Raw genomic sequence first — 21,091 nt, forward strand, 5'->3', positions numbered from 1 at the left:
ATGAATGGTTCAAATGACTCATAAACTTCACATTCTGGCGAAATGACATGCAGAAATATTCTCAACTGATTCTCAGCTCTCTGATGAATAAACACATATTATCATAATGAAATTAAATAATTATGAAATTAAAGTTACAAATCATATCAAATCTCTTACCAGGAGAAATAACAATTCCTGATCCCTGCACCAAAGAGGGAATAAATGTTGGATGAACAATATTAGTGTAAAATATTGACTGTTCTGCTGAATACCACGAAACATACTGCTACTATCAGTATATTCCAATTCCTGTAGGCTATATTAATTTTAATGAATCACAAAAATGCAGCAGAACCAATGATCTACACTAGAAAACATTTCTATAGTTCAGTGAGCATAGTCCCTAAAAATTCTCAAAGTGAATCAAATTCAAGTAAGCAAATTCTCTGTAGTGAATCAAAAAATACAGTATAGCCCGATTCCTGGGATTCTTATGAGCTAGGTCTTTGAATCAAGGTTATTATTTTTACATCATGTCCAACTCCAAATGAATCAAAAACGGTTCTGTGTGTTTCCCAAGTTGAGCTTGAGAGGCTCTTGACATAAATCAGAATTGGTACTTGCAGAGTGAATTAATTAAATATATAACACATCTAGAATCCAATATCATATGTATTCAGCTGAATTCATACGAAGTGGAATAAATTACATTAACATTTCAGAGTTCTTCACATTATAATAGTGTCAGTGACTTCTATGTGTAACTGTATGTGGTGCCACCTGCAGGAATGATATGTCTATGACAGGACAGACTAACTCCATACCACACAAAAAAATCTCGAGCATGGCACACTACATCAACAACGCTTGTTTGGGGAGGACAGCTTGTCAGGGGGGAATTCAGGTGAAGACAAACAGTGTTTGTGGATGGATTAAGTGGCCATTTATTTAGCTCATTAAGAAATCCATCCCTAGGCCATCAACCTCACTACCCATTGCTATTTACGGACCCTCACAGAGTGCTTCTGTCATTCTCTTTCTTGAAATCATCAGCATTTTTGTGAAGGGAGAGGATGAGAAAATGCCTACACTTTCAGATCTCTCTCAGGGGAGAGCGGATATCTGTGAATGAGAGAATAGGTTTTGATTAAATGGTCCATCAACAACCAGTTGCCTTTATAGTCTCCTCAGCAGAGGATGTCTGTGATGTAGGATGCTGTCAGTGTCTTTATACAGGCGATAAGGCATCAGACGTTAATATTAATGATTGTATGTATACACAGAACACCCAAAGAAACACAGCCAACAATGGTTAACAATTACATACAGTATTGTTCAAAATAATAGCAGTACAATGTGACTAACCAGAATAATCAAGGTTTTTAGTATATTTTTTATTGCTACGTGGCAAACAAGTTACCAGTAGGTTCAGTAGATTGTCAGAAAACAAACAAGACCCAGCATTCATGATATGCACGCTCTTAAGGCTGTGCAATTGGGCAATTAGTTGAAAGGGGTGTGTTCAAAAAAATAGCAGTGTCTACCTTTGACTGTACAAACTCAAAACTATTTTGTACAAACATTTTTTTTTCTGGGATTTAGCAATCCTGTGAATCACTAAACTAATATTTAGTTGTATGACCACAGTTTTTTAAAACTGCTTGACATCTGTGTGGCATGGAGTCAACCAACTTGTGGCACCTCTCAGCTGTTATTCCACTCCATGATTCTTTAACAACATTCCACAATTCATTCACATTTCTTGGTTTTGCTTCAGAAACAGCATTTTTGATATCACCCCACAAGTTCTCAATTGGATTAAGGTCTGGAGATTGGGCTGGCCACTCCATAACATTAATTTTGTTGGTTTGGAACCAAGACTTTGCCCGTTTACTAGTGTGTTTTGGGTCATTGTCTTGTTGAAACAACCATTTCAAGGGCATGTCCTCTTCAGCATAGGGCAACATGACCTCTTCAAGTATTTTAACATATGCAAACTGATCCATGATCCCTGGTATGCGATAAATAGGCCCAACACCATAGTAGGAGAAACATGCCCATATCATGATGCTTGCACCTCCATGCTTCACTGTCTTCACTGTGTACTGTGGCTTGAATTCAGAGTTTGGGGGTCGTCTCACAAACTGCCTGTGGCCCTTGGACCCAAAAAGAACAATTTTACTCTCATCAGTCCACAAAATGTTCCTCCATTTCTCTTTAGGCCAGTTGATGTGTTCTTTGGCAAATTGTAACCTCTTCTGCACATGCCTTTTTTTTAACAGAGGGACTTTGCGGGGGATTCTTGAAAATAGATTAGCTTCACACAGACGTCTTCTAACTGTCACAGTACTTACAGGTAACTCCAGACTGTCTTTGATCATCCTGGAGGTGATCATTGGCTGAGCCTTTGCTATTCTGGTTATTCTTCTATCCATTTTGATGGTTGTCTTCCGTTTTCTTCCACGTCTCTCTGGTTTTGCTCTCCATTTTAAGGCATTGGAGATCATTTTAGCTGAACAGCCTATCATTTTTTGCACCTCTTTATAGGTTTTCCCCTCTCTAATCAACTTTTTAACCAAAGTACGCTGTTCTTCTGAACAATGTCTTGAACGACCCATTTTCCTCAGCTTTCAAATGCATGTTCAACAAGTGTTGGCTTCATCCTTAAATAGGGGCCACCTGATTCACACCTGTTTCTTCACAAAATTGATGACCTCAGTGATTGAATGCCACACTGCTATTTTTTTGAACACACCCCTTTCAACTAATTCAACTAATTGCCCAATTGCACAGCCTTAAGAGCGTGCATATCATGAATGCTGGGTCTCATTTGTTTTCTGAGAATCTACTGAACCTACTGGTAACTTGTTTGCCACGTAGCAATAAAAAAATATATGAAAAACCTTGATTATTCTGGTTAGTCACATTGTACTGCTATTATTTTGAACAATACTGTAGATTATAGATTATGCCTTACAATATATTTTTTTCCAGTGCTTAACCCACCCTGACTTGACCAAAAAGTAACAGTAAACACATTTATGTTACAAAAGCTTTCTATTCCAGTTCTTTTGAACTATCTAGTCATCAAAGAATACTGAATTTTTTTTATAAATCATACTAACTGTTTTTGACATTAATAATAATATTATATGCTCCTTGAGCTGCAAATCAATATGTAAGAATGATTTTTGAAGGATCATGTGACACTAGAGTAATCACTCTGAAGATGTAGCTTTGCCAATACAGGGTTAAACATGCATTAAGAAATGTATTACAATAGAAAACAGTTACTTTAAATGTAATATATATATATATATATATATATATATATATATATATATATATATATATATATATATATATATATATATATATATATATATATATATATAGTATTACTGTTTTTTATGTATTTTGATTCAGACTTATTTTAAAAACATTTTAAAATCTTTCAGATTTAAAAACATTTTAATAGTAATACAATTAAAAACACATTTATACATATGTGACCCCCCACCATTAAAGTGAAACTTAAAATACATAAACTGCTTTGCAACTGTGTTATTATCTTGGGAGTAAATATATATATATAATTTATAATTATATAATTTACTCCCAAGATAATAAAATTTGTATAGTTGTATTAAAAAAAACTACATGGTAAAGTCTCACTATATATGACACTACACTATATTGGGCTTTTTGGCACACTGTATTTCAAGGGTTCAATACAGTTACAGGAATCAAACTCTACAATACCAGCTAATAATGCAATACCGACATTTTGCCACAGGGAAGCAGTCTCTAATCGAAGGAGACAGTTTGGGGAACACAGCATTTCTTGTACTATTTGAATTCCCATGAACAAAGGATTGAGCCCTCTTTCAATAATTGAACTGATTTTCCTCTCTTGATCCTTTAATGGGCTGGATTGATGCCAGCAATCTGAATGGAGCAGATGCCAGCTGGGATTCATCCACCCACTTCATATAGTGATCAGCACTAATGAGGAAGACGAGGAGGATCATTTTAAATATTACGTGGGGCCACTGGTATTTTGCTGATAATCTGATTCTACATTCAAAGAAAAAAAAAGTCAACAAATATAATGAAAATTGGTTTCTTCAGATGGATTCATGTGATCCTATCTGCTTGTATAATGAAATTTAATGATCACTTCCAGGAGCCTTCCTTTATTGGAAACTGTCCATTATGTTCTTCTATTCTCCTCTACCCACAACAAGCAAACAGAGTTGTGTGACAGTAATTCAGACAAAACGATGAGGGGAGACTTATCCTTGATGCCTGTCTACACAGAACTGAATGTGTTTAATTAACAAAATACATCACCGTTTTTTTTTTTTTTTTTTTTTTTTTTGAATCTCTAATGTTGTCAGATGGCTCTGTAAATGAGGAACAGCTGTGAGGAACAAAAGGAACTAAGGTAATTCTTCCTGAGAAAAGAGACTATGTGCAGAGAACAGTTGGGAAATGATCCCACACAGTGGATTAATGTTAAATCCAAAGGCATGTTTGTTGTTAAACACCAGATTTTTGCACTCTTTCAGATAAATGGGAACAGGAATGTCTTTTTATCCCTCAGATATTTTTGATGGATTTACTGGTGATGTTAATGATATAATTCCAAACCACCGCGACGTTGCCAGTGTTAAGGGATGTAAATATAAAAATATTAATAAAACAAATGTACCTTTAATGTTTCCATTAGGGATTATGCTGCATTCAGGCCATGTGATTACACACGTGACCTTCTTCTTGGAGCTCTTCTTCACACCCTTGGATTTGGAATTATTACAATATCTAAATATGAGGTGGTCAGGTGGAGCTCTATGAGGACATGAATGGTATGAACACACCTTAAATCCGCATTTTAGAACAAATCGGCTGAGTAAATGATTCAGTGGCTCACTCATTAAAGTAACAGTTACTTGTGTCGTTCATTAATTCATGAAGTGAATCCGTGTTTGTAAATTAATCAGTTGGATGAATGATTCATATGACTCACTCATAAAAACAGTCACATGTCGCCAACTTCTGGCATAATTATAAAACCTCCAGAAAGTTTCACTGCACTAGTGCAGAGACGCACTGTATATCAACACTCTGCTGTGTGTTTGTGTCACACATATATAGAGAGAAACAAGAATTAGGAAATATTATAACATTGTTTAATATTAAAAAGCACAGCTGTATAATGCTGCATGCTCTTAAGTTGTGTTCATGTCATTGAGCCTCAGCGAGCAGGGGTAGTTGGGAGCTCTCAGGAGCTTGCAAAGGATTGGACAAATCAGAGACCATTGAACAGATCTGCGTTTTCTGCCCCATTTCTTTCTTCTGATTATCTAGCTCACTCTCTCTCCTTTTCAGTCTCATCTGTGAGGTCCGTTTCTTCACTGCTGGTGCCTGCGAACACAGAAAGAAATAGGGCTGTCAAATACTTATTACATATTTCAATAAAATTAATTATGCATGGCATATCATTTTTTTATGAATATTTGCTAAGAAAAGCCCCGAAATGAAGATAATTCAAATGCATAACATTATTGTGGCAGACGCAAGTATTAAAAAGACGCATTCTTGTATTCTGTCTGTGCTATTTTTTAATAGGTCTAGCATCAAACGAACAGGAGCAGATTCAAGCTCCATTTATAGCAGTGAGATTATGAGCTCAGGAAAGAACAAATTTGGTGGTGCTGCTGAAAAATCTATTAATTGCACAGTGTGGAGTGTCTCTGTAAAACCCCATGCAGACAGCCTGTGGCAGACAGCATGGATTTAGACCTTGCATATGTTCTGGAGATCAAACACACAAACTCTTGCATTGGGGCACTGATTCAAAACCAATACACTGTTGCCACTGAACGTACCTTTTTATAGCTTTCATTTGGTATATAGCTGTAATGGCCCACTCTTAAACTCTTTCTGTCTGTTCTCTTAGCTAGATTATTTGTTTTTACAAACTGACAAGTCAGAATTGTTTGTGTTTTCAGGTTGGAATAAGTTTGTTCAGGAAACAAAACAAAAAAATCTCTCTATCACAAAGTTAGTGTGAGTCAGACTTTCTCACTTTCCAAGTGAGCTTGTATGTGTGATACCCTATTATTTCTGTTGGTAATACTGCGTTCCTGCTGGTTTCTCTGCAGCTAGTTGATGCTGTCCTGTAGATCCAGCCGAAGCTGTTCCATCTCTTGTCTCTGAGTCTCTAGTTCTGCCTTCACACTCTCAAGCTCGGTCTGCATCTGGTACTCCAGCACCTGGCTCTCTCTGAAACAAATAGTTGTAATGTAATGTAATAAATTAATTGTTTTCTATTATTTTTTGGACATATATCACTAAACATATATTGAAAATCAAGTGAACATTGAGGAAGAGAGGGAATTATTTTGTTTTGTTTCTTTTCTTAATATCTTAATATAAAATTGAGAAACACTGAGAAACAGAGGGGGAATTATTTGTCATGAATGTGTGTTTTTCTTTTGTTTGCACCTGAGTGTGTGTATCTCTCTCTGGTTTTTCTCCAGCAGTAGCTCTTGCTGTTGGCTTTGTGTCTGTTCTCTAGATCAAGGCGGGTTCTCACAAACTCCAGGTCTGTTTGTCTCATAGAGACTATGTGCTGTCTCTCATCAGGAGGTAGGTGCTTTAAACTAGCACATCCTGACAGCTCAACGTCACTGAGCTCCAGGGCCTCATGCAGCACGCACACTAGCTCCAGGTACTAAATCAAAGACAAAAAATAATGACTCATTAATGATTCATGAATAAAACAAACTCAAAATAGAGCACAATCTTAAGGCTGCAGATGCATGTTTCACACAATTTAGTTTGAATGAGTATGTGCCGCACTCACCGTTCTCTCACTGAGCTCCAGAGCATCAGACGTGTCCAGTCTGGCTGTACGTTCTCGTGCTGCCTCGGTCAGAGCTTCAGGGAGCACAAAACCACTCAGCAGGAATCAAATAAACACATTTAGCACACTACACAGTACACAACAGTCTGGGACCATTTATATATTTAGTTTGAGAGGGATCCAAAGAGCATCTTGAGCTTCAGTGGAATCAAGAACATCTGACTTTTAGTTTAAAATGGTTTTTGTAATGAGAATTTTGAGTCAGTTGACCACCTTTTTTTTATGTCCCTGTGTCATACAATTTTGATCTGAATTGATCAGATTCGTCACTTTGAAAACTGATTCTGAGAGCTCAGTGTTACTAGTGAAGTTGTGATCATAATTTAGAGTATATAAGAAATGTAGCTATTTTATTAGAAAAATATTACATCCATACATTTTTATTCTCTTCAAGTATGCCCAAATTTTATCATTAAAACTTTAAAACTGTATAATTAGTGTCTAACTGTCATCCAGTGTTGACTGATATGTTTATTCTATTTTTGCAATAAAATATTCTTATTCGATAGGTAATTCAGAATGTGTAAAGCAGATACCACAGAACTGATGGACCCTCTCTGAGCTGCAGATCTCTGAAGTCTCAGAGTCTTCATCTGACCCTGTTTCTCTGGCTCCCCCTGCTGGGACAGATGCTCTCTAAACAGTACAGAAGAAAAGTGATCATGTAGGTTAATTTTGGCCTGGAATTAGATCAGATGATGATCGCCACATTCAAAGGTTTGATCATTACTCACTGCTAGGCCACTTCTGTTCTAGAGCTCTGATTCGCTCTCTCATGTCAAACCTTCCTGCTCGTGGCGATGACCCCTGATTGATGACATCATTTGGAGCAGTCATGAGTGCCACATCCTGAAAAAAACAGCATCCATATAACAGTTAGCAGCATGTCTGTTTGTGATCTGCCAGTGTGAGTGTTTGTGTGACCCCTTGGTCTCTTTGTTGCCCATTTTTTCTTGTGAATGTACACTACTGTTCAGAAGTTTGGGGTCGGTAAGACTTTTGAATGCTTTTGAATGAAGCCTCTAACCAAGGCTGCATGCTTTTAAAACAGTAATACTGTGAAATAAGTATTACAATTTAGAATAACCGTTTTCTATTTTAATATATTTTAAAACGTCATTTATTCATGTGATGGCAGCTCAGCCATTTCTCCAGTCTTCAGTCACATGATCCTTCAGAAAGCATTCAAATATGCAGATTTTGTTGCTCAAGAAATGTTTCTTCTTCTAAATATAATTTTCAGGATTCTTTAATGAGTATAATTTTTTCAGTGGAACTCATTTTTTTCAATATCTTATTGACATTCAATAATTTTTATATTTAGGAGAAGAAAGAAAAACAAAAGAAAGCTTTTTTATCCTCAACATGCAAAAGTGATAAATCAGTTCAGTTTTGTTAAAGTAAATGTTTGTCCAGTTTACTAGTGTTTCTTGAGGTTTAAAGTGGAAAAAGACTTGTGTTCTCCATCTCTCGGTTTGCTATACTTTTCAGGTCCTCTTCAGTTTGTCTAACAAAAACATTTCCGAGCATGAGTCGGGCCAGGTCACGATGATCTCCCTCTGACTGAACACTTCCTGTTGGGATGAGATTAGAGATACCCTGCAGGACCAATTAGAAACTGCATGAAAGATTCCTGACATACAATGAGACATTCTGAATGCAGTAGATTCAATATGAGTACAGTACAGATTGTTTAGTGAAAATAAAACATCCATTAATAGGATGAATATTACTGATTATTTTTTTGATGAAAACAAATCACTAAATAAATAATCATTTTAAAGCATGTGTACATTTTAGACAATATGTATACACTGTCTGTGGTTATCATTATAATGTAAAAAATGTAGGAGATTTTAGCACTTGTGTAGTAAAAATGAATGGAAGTAGAAAAAGAGACATATGTGCAGCTACAATTTAATCTATGAAATTATTTAAAGATAGAGACTGTGTAATTAGTTACTAAGCAAGAGTTTCATAAATAATGCATGCATAAATAATGAACCTCATGCATTAATCATTAACAAGGGCACAGTGTATGGATAGTATCCTTCTCACAGTGAATGTGACGACAGAGTAAGGAAATCGTTTTACACAGTAACTTATGTAATATATAAATTGCTAAGTTACAATCTTATGAAGAGCTGTTGGAATTGGTTTCTAAAGCAGGCCTACTGGCTAAATGGGTTGCATATTTACCATAATAATATACACCATAGGTTTTGGATGATGGGTTACTCAGTGATGATTTTTATGAGAGCTTTATTATACCAGAGGGATGTTATTTTTTGATCCGGTTCCTGCTGTTTTTCTGATGTGTAAGATGTGGTGTGGCTTTCAAAGCCCTCCAGCCTACAGAGCGCAGTACAAGTACAACAAAGGTAAACATGATAATGAACACAGATCACATATGTAGGACACATAAAATCTAGTTTTAATTAGGAACCTAAGGCTTTTGAGAAGCTGCCCTAAATGGGTAACATGAAACTACAGCATATCAAGCATATCAGCTCCTCTCTGTAAGGCCTTCACCTCTCTTTCCTCACACCGCTTCATTTTCTCGCTCCTCTCCTCCTCTTTGAGATGTAATTCATGCAATGTTTCTTTCTCATATCATGGCTTCTTCCATCTTGGTTTGCCACAAAGCCTAGCGTGTCTCAATCTCTCTACACAAGGCACTCTTGGAAGGTGATAAAGTGACCGTCATGGAGTTGACTTACATATTGTGGTCATGTGTCCTATGGAAGGTCATTTCTGCCACATGAAAAAAGAACATCGTGCTTTGCTAAGTCAGAATTATGAGATAAAATGTCATAATTGTGACATAAAAATACATTATTAGATACTAAGTTTTAATTCTGAGATGAAAATATGATTTATTTTAATCATAATTATAACATAAAAAGACTAATTTTATCAATTTAACTTATGTCTTTGTGACTTTTATCTCATAGCTATTACTTATCTCATAATGAAGACTTTTTATGCCATAATTTAGACTTAAATATACTGTCTTAAGACAATTTTGAGATGGAACATTCAAATTATGACATAAAAAGTCATAATGAGACAAAATTCAAAATGTACATAAACATCATAATTATTACATAAAAGGAAAAATTATGAGATAATTACATTTTAAAAAGTAATAGTTATTATTATTTAAAATGTGACTATGTCATAATTATGATTATGACGTCATTTCAAATGATTCTGTCATCATTATGATTAAATAAACCATTCATATTGTACATATATGTGGCAGAAATGGACTATTTAATGTGTCAAAAGGGTTGAAGCAAATCAAAATGTGGTTACGGGTAAATACTTAGCAAATATGCTCTCAGGCACCAGATCAAATATAGATATAGAGCATGTTTTGAGTGTTGAGGTCAGTTGCATTTCATTTTTGGGGATGAATTCAAATCTTATTTTTAACTTACCTCAGTTTGTCTCACTGACTGTAGATCAGCCATGACCTCTTCAAGCTGTCGCATTAGTGTGTTTTTCTTCTCTCTCTGTCTCTCAGCTGCCTGAATGATTGGTAGGTCAAGGTCAGAAGAGACTTCAGTGAAACAGAATTTCATTTCAGAGTTCAGTTCATGAAATTAATCCAGTCGATCAGCTTGGAGTCAATTCTCTGAAATGACATTTCAGACTGAGACCATCCCTCAAGAGGTCTGTGCCTCATAGACTAAATGAAATGCGTTTAATTTGACTTTTGGTTGTTTTTAGAAAGACAACAGCACCTGAAGTTTCTCCTTATTAATCTGCTTTTGCATTACTCCACCCTACTGTGAAGATCTCTGCTCTACATCTCTGTCTCCTGAAGATTTTGCATCTCTGACTTCAGTACTGGAAAAAAATATATATTTCTGAAGAATCGCTTTATGATTCTTTGCCTGATTTTGATACTTTGCTGCAATACCTTTAGTTTTCTTAGCTCTGATTGGACGTCCTCCATGTGGTCCCGGCACAAAATCTGTAAGGCACCCGATACTCCTAGACAAAACAAATAATACCAATATTTCAGACTTTTCTGTAAAATGCACTGGAATTCAATAATGTTTCGATTTAATTTGTAATACTAAACAGTGAAGCAATATCCCTTTAATTCCGGTCAAACCCAGTTCTCCTAAATTTCTTTAAACATTCTGTTTCTCTGTGAAGGAGGTTGAATATAAAAAAGTGTATGCTCCTGAACAAAGCTGAGTGAAGGACACAAATTCATGTCCTGCAGTACAGATATTTCTATCAGCACTGTATCCGCAATGCACATGTCTCTATACAAATGCAAAGAGATGTTGTATGCTGAAACACAAACATACAACATTTCACAACATTATTAATTAATCCACCTACTAATACCTGACATTCTTGCAGTCTGACTCTAAATTTCTGGGTCTCGTCCAACATTTTCCTCTGTGTGAGAGCTTCCTCTTTGAGTTTCATTTCAAAGTCATGCTCTTTTGTTTTGTAAATATCCATCTGTTCCATTAGTTCAGTTAAACAGTCTAACACCTGCAAAATAAAAAACATTCATAAAAATATCATGGACACGTACTGAGCTTTTGTTAAATGTGAGAAAAAAACATCACAATTAAAAGAACCAAAGACTTAAACTACTTCAGTCTGTGTGCACTGAATTTATTTAATACACAAGTTTCACAATTTGAGTTGAATTACTGAAATAAATGAAAAAAAAAAAAAACTTTTTCCACGACATTCTAATTTATTGAGATGCACCTATATATTGTCTTATTATAGCTTTTATTCATATTTTGAATGAGCTTTTATTTTTTATATTACATTCTTTTATTGTAATTTTCATTTAATTTGAATTACTTTTATGTGTCACTTTTAGTGTTTTTTTTTTTTTCAGTTTTAGTTTTTATTTGTTGTCATCTTAGTGCTTCATCCTAAAATTATTTCATTTACAAGGCAACATTTCTAATTTCTAATATTTATATTTTGCTTTATTTCAGCTTTAGTTCCATTAATTAAATCATTTTAGTTAAAGATAATAATCCTGCTTTGGAAATTTTAATAGAAATAAATTGAAAAAAAATTCTAAACTGACATTTCCCCCCCATACTTTGTAAAACGTACATAAAATACATATAAATATAAGTTGTACGCTGTCTCTATATCTCCCAATAATATGGCTTAGTAAGATGCTTAGTTTTACATTCAAATAAAAAATAAATTAAAAAAAAAACTGTAAAATGACTTCAAGGGAAGACATCTGAGCCCTGTTTTGTTTCTTCACCTAGATTTCCCTCCAGTACAGTCGTGGCAGCAGCTGGTTCCACACTTACGGTGGAAGCCTTATTTCTGATCAGTGGGTTCTGACTGCTGCTCACTGCATCAGGTTAGTCTGAGGATCTGAGGAATCTCATAATAGTATTATTTACCATTTGATAGAATTTGTGAGTGTTTCTGAACTGCTTTGTTTCCTCTCGTGGCCCTGAAGCAGTAGCAGCAGGACTTATAGGGTGTATCTGGGAAAACATAACCTGAAGGAGGAGGAGGAGAATCTGTGGCCATCACCGCTGGAAAGATCATTGTCCACGAGGGCTGGAATTCCTTCAATATCCGGTACAGAGTCCCAACGACACATCACAAACAACAGAGATGCATACAGTATCTTGAACGCTTGTGTAATGAATCTAATTTTCATGTTGGTTCTGGTCCACAGTAATGATATCACCCTGATCAAACTGGAGTGTCCCGTCTTTCCTAATGACACGATCACTCCTGCATGTCTGCCTGCTGATGGCCGTGTTCTGCCCCACAATGCTCCCTGCTATATCACTGGTTGGGGACGTCTCTACAGTAGGTAGACTAATGTTGATGGTTATGGATGAAGTTGTGCTGCTAAAATCTTTTTTTTCCTCTTTTCTTCTCACTATGCCTTTTTTTTTTAATTGTCAATATCCAATAGACCCCTTGTTGATATCCTGCAGCAGGCTCTTCTGCCTGTGGTGGATTATGCCACATGCTATAAGTCTGACTGCTGGGGCTCTCAGGTCACACAAAACATGGTCTGTGCTGGTGGAGATGGCATTGTTGCTGGATGTAATGTAAGATGATGACTATTTATTTTTCATCACTCATTATTTGTAAAATTTTACTACAATTTACTTTAACTGGTTTAAATGGTTTTTTTTTATTATTCCACTGCGTTACTTTTTCTCGTTTTTCTTTTTATTTGAAGCAAAAAGAAAAATTATAAAAATAAAAAAAAACTTTAAAAATCTACAGTAAAAAAAACTAGCATCAACTGGTCCAGGCTGTACATTTTGGTGGGTTGTGCAGTCTTTAGTCTAAACTTAGATGTCTTATAAAACATAAATTAGGCTACATAACAAATTATTTAAGTCAAAAAACATGCAACAGATTAACACTGAACACAGGGCGACTCTGGTGGCCCCCTGAACTGTGCTGGAAGTGACGGCGCTTGGGAGGTCCACTGCATTGTGAGCTTTGGTTCAGACTGGGGCTGCAATTATAACAAGAAGCCCACCGTTTTTACTCGTGTAAATGTCTACGTTGACTGGATCAGCAAGGTAAGCATTTTATATTAGCAAAACACTGTAATAACATGCAAATTCATCTTAATGGCATTTTGGACAGTGTTGTCATTATGGAAACTAATAACTGATTTCCCCAATTAATCTCTTACAGAACATGGCCAGCTACTAAAGAGCAAACAGAAATGGGTTTTGTATCATCACGCCTTAATAAAAATTTTAAACGGCACATAAAGTTGGGTATGTATTTGCTCTATACATTAGCCTACTATAAGAATTTAATATTATTAACACCATGTTTAAAGGCACTTAAGACTTACATGATTTAGTAACTTAGTACAAAGTTGATGTTCGTGGTATTTGGTTGTTAGTGGTATTCAAAATGATGAGATCTCATAGCTCACTAAGTGTCACTTCCGTTACCGTCCGGCAGGTGGCAGTGTGGTTTTTTAATTAAAAAAGGGTTCCGCACAAGACTTGACTGTGGTTTGTTTAGTGTTTTGCATTAAAATTTCCCCTAAATTAAAAAATATCAGATTAAAAGTACAAATATAACTTATTCATTTGTTGGTATTTGTAAATAAGTGGTTATATTCAGAGGCATTTTGTTGGAACTGGCCATATTTATTGAATTTTTTAATTCATCAATTTGAGTGCAAATGGTCCAAAACAGAAAGAGCACATGTGGCATAGTTTCATTATAAGCTGTTATGAAATATAATCTGGCATGCATACATATACTGACTGACTACTTTGTATATATATATATATATATATATATATATATATATATATATATATATATATATATATATATATATATATATATATATATATATATATATATATATATATATATATATATATATATATATATATACATACATATATACCAATAACAGAAAACTACCAAAAAGTGCCCATGTGCAGGTTTCTTGTAATGCAGAGGGGACACACGATTAATGTAGGATTTAGCCAAAGCCTCAATAACTAATTTCAGTGATACATTTATAAGAATATGTGAAAACTAATTCTCTTTGGATTATTCACAGTCACAGCAAACAATACAGAAACAATTGTGTCACAAATTGCCACAAACAGTGCTTAAAATTAAGGACATTTTGAGCATCCTCAACATGTATCTTAACATTAAAAAAAAAAAAAATCTGAATAGGAAATGGATTTTTGGATGAGTCAATCTAATCTAATCTGATCAAACAGATCTTCATCGTTGTCTGCTGATACTGACTCACTGTGCTGCCACAGTGATGTATCTCGGTTCCATGTTCCCAAAGTAGGACTTCTCCCATTCACTCATGAGGTCAAAATGAAGAGGCCGATCACAGAAGGTGCAGGAGGCCATAGCTGGTCCATTCAGCGGCAGTCCAACCTCCTGCCAGACATCCAACAGTTTCTCTGTCCAACACAAAATATTATTACAAATTCAGATACAAATCACTACGTTTAAAATGGAAACAGATCTCATTTTCTGAAATCTGGATACGGCAATGCCAGATGACAGAGTATTTTAATTCTGCTTAGTGGTGCTTGCAGTACAGAAATTAAACTCTTCATCTTTAAACTGCAAAGAAATTTTGCATGACCACTCACCTACAAAGTAGTTCATCATAATGGGATTGTGGAAAGGAGAAGGAGCCAACCGCAGCAGCTCTTCTCCACGAGGCACTGTTGGGTAATTGATGGCCTGCACATAGATGTTGTGTTTCTCCAACAGAATATCACACACCTGAGAGTTTTTTGCTGCATTTCCAACCTGAAATATCAGATTTAAGGTGCAAACATTTATCCCTGTGCAGATAAAGGATTTCATCCAAACTATATATATATCTATATCTATATATCTATATCTATCTATCTATCTATATATATCTATATATCTATCTATCTATATATATATATATATATATATATATATATATATATATATATATATATATATATATATATGTATGTATAATTTTTTTTTTATATTTGATAAATAGAGTGAATAGTTTGCCCAAAAATGAAAACCATCACCATTTATTCACCCTCACGTCGCTAGAAGTACATAAACCTTTGGTTAATCTCCGAAACACAGATTAAGATATTTTTAATTAAACTAAGAGTTTTCTGTTCCTACACTGAAAGTCCAGGAAACCAAAACTTAGAAGATCCAAAAAGGTCATAAAGTCGTTATAAAACGAATCCATATGAATCAAGCAGTTCAATCCAACTCTTGTGAAGAGATATGATTGCTTGCTACATACAGTATACGCAACACAGTGCATGCTAGAATGAACCTCGTTGGTTCTTTCATGCATGTTTGAGCTTCCGTGTTTACCATACTTTATGTGATGTGTTCTACGTATGCGGGTCAATCATTGTTTAGATAAATAAAAGCTTAAATTAAATCTGTTCATCATATAAAGCAATATTATCTCTTCACAAGACTTGGATTAAACCACTCAATTCTTGCATTGTCTGAATTACCTATTTAGATCAATAGAACAGCAAAAACCTCTCATATTTGATAAAAATTATTTTAATTTTTTATTTTGAAGAATAACCAAACTCTTATTTGTTTGGAATCACTTGTAAAAGAGTAAATGATGACCAAACTTTCATTTTGGTGTGAACTATCCCATTAAGGGCATAATGGTTTTTGCAAACACTGACCCGTATGGGAATAATGTGGCTAGGGCAGTTGACCACAGGCAGTCCAGCGTCCAGCAGCAGCTGTCTCATGTGTTTGACGTTTCTCTGATGGGCTCTGCGCAAAGCTTGGCCTTCTGGGCTCTTCAGCACACGCACAGATTCCAGAGCCCCCGCCAGCACCATGGGAGGCAAGGAGGTAGTGAAGATAAAACCGGCGGCGTAGGAACGCACATTGTCCACCAGGGCAGCAGTGCTGGCTATGTAACCACCCACACAGCCAAATGCTTTACCTACAGATATTTCAAACAATATTAGCTGTATTGAGAGGCAACAACACAGGTGAACTTACACTTCCCTAGTACTGAATAGAATCACGCAATTGACTGTGTTCATCTTACCCAGAGTTCCAGAGACAATATCGATCTTGTGCATGATGTTGTCTCTTTCTCCTACACCTGCTCCATGAGCCCCGTACAGTCCGACAGCATGGACCTCATCCACAAAAGTCAGAGCTCCGTATTTATGTGCTACATCACATAACTCTTCTAGAGGGCAAATTGCACCTGAAACAAATTGAGGTTTTTTTTTTTTCATTTAATGATGAAGTATAAAAATGCACTATTATCAGTTGACAATAATTAATTTATTCCACAAGCCAGTGTCTCATAAAAGACTGGTTGCCAAGCTCTATTTTACAATAATAAGAAACAATCTCTTTTGAGACAGTTATGTGACAGCTTATTCTGCTTACCATCCATTGAATGAACGGTCTCAAAAGCCACAATTTTGGGTGTGAGTGGATCTGAGCGGCTGAGCAGCTCTTCCAGATGACTGGCATCATTGTGTCGGAAAATGAAGCGTTTGGCTCCACTGTTCCTGATGCCCTGGATCATGGAGGCATGATTACCCATGTCTGAGTAGATCTCACAACCTTTACGGAGAGATGTTGTTTTAGAGGAATTTCAGAAAACACATTACCGTCCAGTTTTTTTTAAGCATGGATGCATTAAATGTGACAGACATTTATAATGTTACAAAAAATCTCAAATAAACAAAGTTTTCAAAGAATCCTGAAAAACGTTAAGGCGGATTTCAACAAAAAGATTAAGCAGCACAACTGTTCATTACTGATTATGGTAATAAATGTTTTTGAGCTGCAAATCACTAATTAGAATGATTTTAAAGGGATCATGTGGCACTTAAGACTGGAATAAATTACAAATGAAAATATATTAAATTAGAAAACGGTTATTGTTAAGTAATATTTTGAAATAATATTTACTGTATTTTTGATAAAATAATTTTTCAGAGAAAAAAGTCATACTGACCCCAGACTTATGGTAGCGTATATAGAATTTTTTTTTTTTCATTTTATTTAATAGCAGTATAGTCGATATAAAACATAAATTCATTCATTAGTTCACACATTCATTTAGCACAGGCAGTTCATTTTGTTGGATACCTGGGAGCATTTTAGCCAAAGTAAAGAGGGTGGAATCATTGGCTACAAAGCAGGAAGAAAAGACCAATGCTCCATCTTTCTGGTGTAGAAGGGCAAGTTCACTCTCCAGGGCAACGTGATAGTTGCTCGTCCCAGAAATATTTCGGGTGCCACCTGCTCCTGCACCATGCTTCTGCAAAGACTCTCTAAGAAATGACAAAAGGTTGTGATTACTCAGTTTTAGCAGCTATTTATTTCCAACAGTAAACAATAAGAATCTTCAAAATACACAGTTTTATCTTATTATGATATACACATACAGTATTTAACAATACATATAAGTGTATTTTGCTGCACCTTCATTTGTTCTTCTCTATGTATAATAAAATATGATGGCAAACATTTATTTCATTGTCTGTCTTATATACTGACCCTATGGCCTTGACAACGCGAGGATGTCGACTCATGCCCAAGTAATCATTACTGCACCATACAGACACCTGGGAGCCCAAGCGTCCAGGGATGGAATAGTCCTCAGCGAGAGGGAAAACCTCTGCAAAACGGTTCACCGTCTTAAAGATACGGTAGGTGTGGTCGTTCTTCTTTTCCACAATCTTCTGAGTGAAGAAGTCATCGTAGTTGAAACTGGGTATGGCTGAATTATTTCAAAAGGCAATCACCAGTCAATAAGTGAGGGGAAAAAGACAGAAATGAAAGAAGATAGAAACTACTTAATATCTGTTGCAGAGTATACAGTGTATAATATGCTACATCTCCAAAACAAAACAGAAAGATTCAACAGTTTACTCAACATCCATTATTCCTCATGTCATATTACTATTCCATTATTCCATTAGCTCACACAGAAAAAAATGTTTTGTAACTTTTGGCAGTCCAATCAAATATATATATTGATGTTTGGTATTTGTATGTAGAGTGTATGGTAGTATTTTACTGTAAATCATTAAGAAAAATGCAGTCCAACTCACTGAAGTTGTCTTGAAGAAGGTGTGTAGGACCAGTAGACTGATGACTTTGCAAGCCACTGAACAGCGAGCTCATCAAGCCTGGGGAGAAAAAAAAAATCAATGTTTCGGAAATCATTCAAACACACTCAAAATTCTGTACTTTTGCTCTGTTTGAATTCTCTTTCAGTGTAAAAACAGAGAGTAAATCAAAGTGTTTTGTATTTAATGTCATTGTTTAAGTCCTATAATTTTTTTTTAATTACAAGCTGTGCACATTATCTTCTAAACCGTGGTAGACACAAAAACTACAATTTTCCAATTAGATGTTATTTTCTAGCACACATGAGGTTGTGCGAAGTTTCATCTTTAATGTGATCGTCTGAAGACCAGCTTTTGTAACATCAGCGATCTGACTCATCATCTGCTTACTATTCACAATTGAAAAAGTCTCTCAAATTGGAGTTAAATTGTGCAAATTGCAGAGAGGAGAATGTACTCCGAGCTGTGCGTTATGTAAAATGCATCCGACCCCTGAATGATACACTTCTCAGACAAAAGTGCCTCTTCAGCAGTGAACTAATTATACTGTGGTGGTAAAAAAGAGACAGCTGTTGCAACACATCAGCCAGTCAACTAGACTATATCTGCTTCTTAAACAACATATAAACATTAAAGTAAGCACTGTTTATATAGTCCATGAATCTATCACACTGAGAGGGATTGCTTTACCAGAGGTGTCTTGATTCTCAAGATTGGGCTGGACATCCTCCTGCACCTGTGGACTGGCTTTAACTAGTCCAATCTTAGAGGAAACGAAGGGACAGCTCTGGGACATGGAGATCGCCACCTGAGTGGCTGTTGTGGCCACCTGTCGCTTTGGCTCCTTGTGAAGGAGGAGGCCTGAACACAATAAGAACATGAATATAATCAATATATGAAGATAATCTAAGGTACTGACTACTGACTCTTTTTAATTATACAATATGGAACAGTACAGAAAATACAAAAATAACCGAATTACCTTTTTCCTCAGAGGATTGGGCTTTTACAGAGACCTGGCGGACAATGATCGGACATCGGTCAGCCAAGCCAAAGTATGCTGCCATACTCCTAAGAGGAGGGCCTGGAGTGGACTTCAAGAATGGGCAGTGATGCAGAAAAGCAGACATGATTTTAACAGCTGTAAACAATGGGAAAGATGGTCAGTGAAGTAATTTCAAATTTAGGCTATATAGCTCTGAAAAATATTTTCCCATAATGTAACAACAGTGTCAAGCATATTTTTGAGAAAGATGCTAAGCTAAAATAATCATCAGGTTACATAATACTGATAATTAAGTCCTTAAAGAGCCTCTAAAGCGACGCTGATCTAAACTACAAGCAGTGGGTTTCAGGGCGCGCCGGACACCTGGGCGCGGCAAATAAAGCGCTTTATCTGGAACCCGCAGGCTCGCGCATTCCGCAGCACTCCGTTCTCAGAGTTAAACAGCTGACGTCATATACATTGATAAAGGCTAGACCATACTTACCGAAAAGTATCAACCCTATAAGACGAAGAATTGTTATAATGGGCAACAAAAACATTGCGTTGTGAATTTTCGAATGTGTAAACTGAAATTAGGTAATTCAACTTATATTAGGCTACAGTAAAGATGACATTATTTATAATAGGCTTAATAGGTTAACTATCATTTATGATAATATTATGTTATATAATAATTTATTATATATTAATATTGTATTATATATATTATAATAAAAGCTATAATAATTACGGTCACACTTTATTTTAGGGTCCAATTCTCACTATACTAACCATTAACTATGACTTTTGCCTCAATTAACTCCTTATTTGCTGCTTATTAATAGTTTATAAGGAAGTTGTTAAGTTTAGGGGGTAGATTATGGATGTTTTGCATTATATGTACTTTATAAGCACCAATAAACAGCCAATATGTTAATAATAGACATGCTAATGAGCATCTTGTTATTAGTGTGAATTGGACCCTATACTATGTGGTTTTGCTGACATTTTATGTGGTTTGATAACATTCAACATTACTTTACATCAACATTACATTAGAAAAGAAACACTTTTCTATTTTTTCATAAAATAAAATAAAGTTTAAATGACTGCATCATTATTCCCGAGACTGATCTTTTGTCTGTTGGAATAATTTAGCCATAACTGCAATTCCCATTTTCAGAGTGACGTATTACCTGTATTATAGCCTATTCGTTGTAAATTTATGTGATACAAATTGTTCAAATTTAAAAATTACGTTAACATGAAGAAAACATTAGCCTACCTGTTGACCTGCACTGAGGACGAACTTCTGAACAGCACTTGACACTCAAACGAACAGCGTCAGTCACTCACTCTCTCACCCTAATAACACTGAAGAGTGCGTGACAGCGGCGCGTCATCTCACGCAAGATCAATCAATGGACAGAACTGCAGTTATTCACGCGACGGTTTACTCTCTTTAAATCGGAAGATAGCCAATCATTTATTTTGTTTTGAAAATAATAATAGTCATTGCGATTATATTTAAAAATTAAACACATTTCTATTGATTTG

The 21,091-nt window shown here is 35.6% G+C and overlaps 1 protein-coding gene and 1 long non-coding RNA gene across 19 annotated transcripts; both read right to left on the reverse strand.

Annotated features, from left to right (window-relative positions):
* Window positions 1-5,160: 5,160 nt before the first annotated feature.
* On the reverse strand, window positions 5,161-11,069 carry LOC128018731 (uncharacterized). Of its 18 annotated transcripts, none has more exons than XR_008184972.1 (8): window positions 10,842-11,069; window positions 10,663-10,760; window positions 10,357-10,446; window positions 7,648-9,667; window positions 6,854-7,549; window positions 6,493-6,721; window positions 6,102-6,270; window positions 5,161-5,409 (listed from the first exon to the last, which is right to left on the reverse strand). It is a non-coding gene; the product is annotated as an uncharacterized LOC128018731 (long non-coding RNA). The 18 variants fall into 18 exon arrangements; XR_008184965.1 differs by having other exon boundaries at window positions 10,357-10,553; XR_008184971.1 differs by having other exon boundaries at window positions 10,663-10,768.
* Window positions 11,070-14,065: 2,996 nt separating this feature from the next.
* Window positions 14,066-20,957, reverse strand: LOC128018730 (5-aminolevulinate synthase, erythroid-specific, mitochondrial). Its single transcript, XM_052604456.1, has 11 exons — window positions 20,820-20,957; window positions 19,532-19,690; window positions 19,240-19,410; window positions 18,532-18,609; window positions 17,975-18,197; window positions 17,564-17,748; window positions 16,853-17,032; window positions 16,500-16,664; window positions 16,123-16,391; window positions 15,058-15,220; window positions 14,066-14,862 (listed from the first exon to the last, which is right to left on the reverse strand). Exons 2-11 carry the CDS (start codon window positions 19,677-19,679, stop codon window positions 14,696-14,698), a joined length of 1,749 nt encoding a protein of 582 aa, XP_052460416.1. The 5' UTR covers window positions 19,680-19,690; window positions 20,820-20,957; the 3' UTR covers window positions 14,066-14,695.
* Between the last annotated feature and the right edge of the window lie 134 nt (window positions 20,958-21,091).

This window comes from Carassius gibelio, chromosome A8, assembly GCF_023724105.1.
Source record: "Carassius gibelio isolate Cgi1373 ecotype wild population from Czech Republic chromosome A8, carGib1.2-hapl.c, whole genome shotgun sequence".
Taxonomy (NCBI): domain Eukaryota; kingdom Metazoa; phylum Chordata; class Actinopteri; order Cypriniformes; family Cyprinidae; genus Carassius; species Carassius gibelio.

Bases quoted from the DNA above. Each gene is read 5' to 3' on its own strand.
- LOC128018730 (XM_052604456.1), bottom strand. From the start codon at position 19,679: ATGTCTGCTTTTCTGCATCACTGCCCATTCTTGAAGTCCACTCCAGGC. The intron at 19,411-19,531 runs GTAATTCGGTTA...TATTGTGTTCAG, and splicing joins CCAATCCTCTGAGGAAAAAG to GCCTCCTCCTTCACAAGGAG. The intron at 18,198-18,531 runs GTGAGTTGGACT...GAAATAATTCAG, and splicing joins CCTTCTTCAAGACAACTTCA to CCATACCCAGTTTCAACTAC.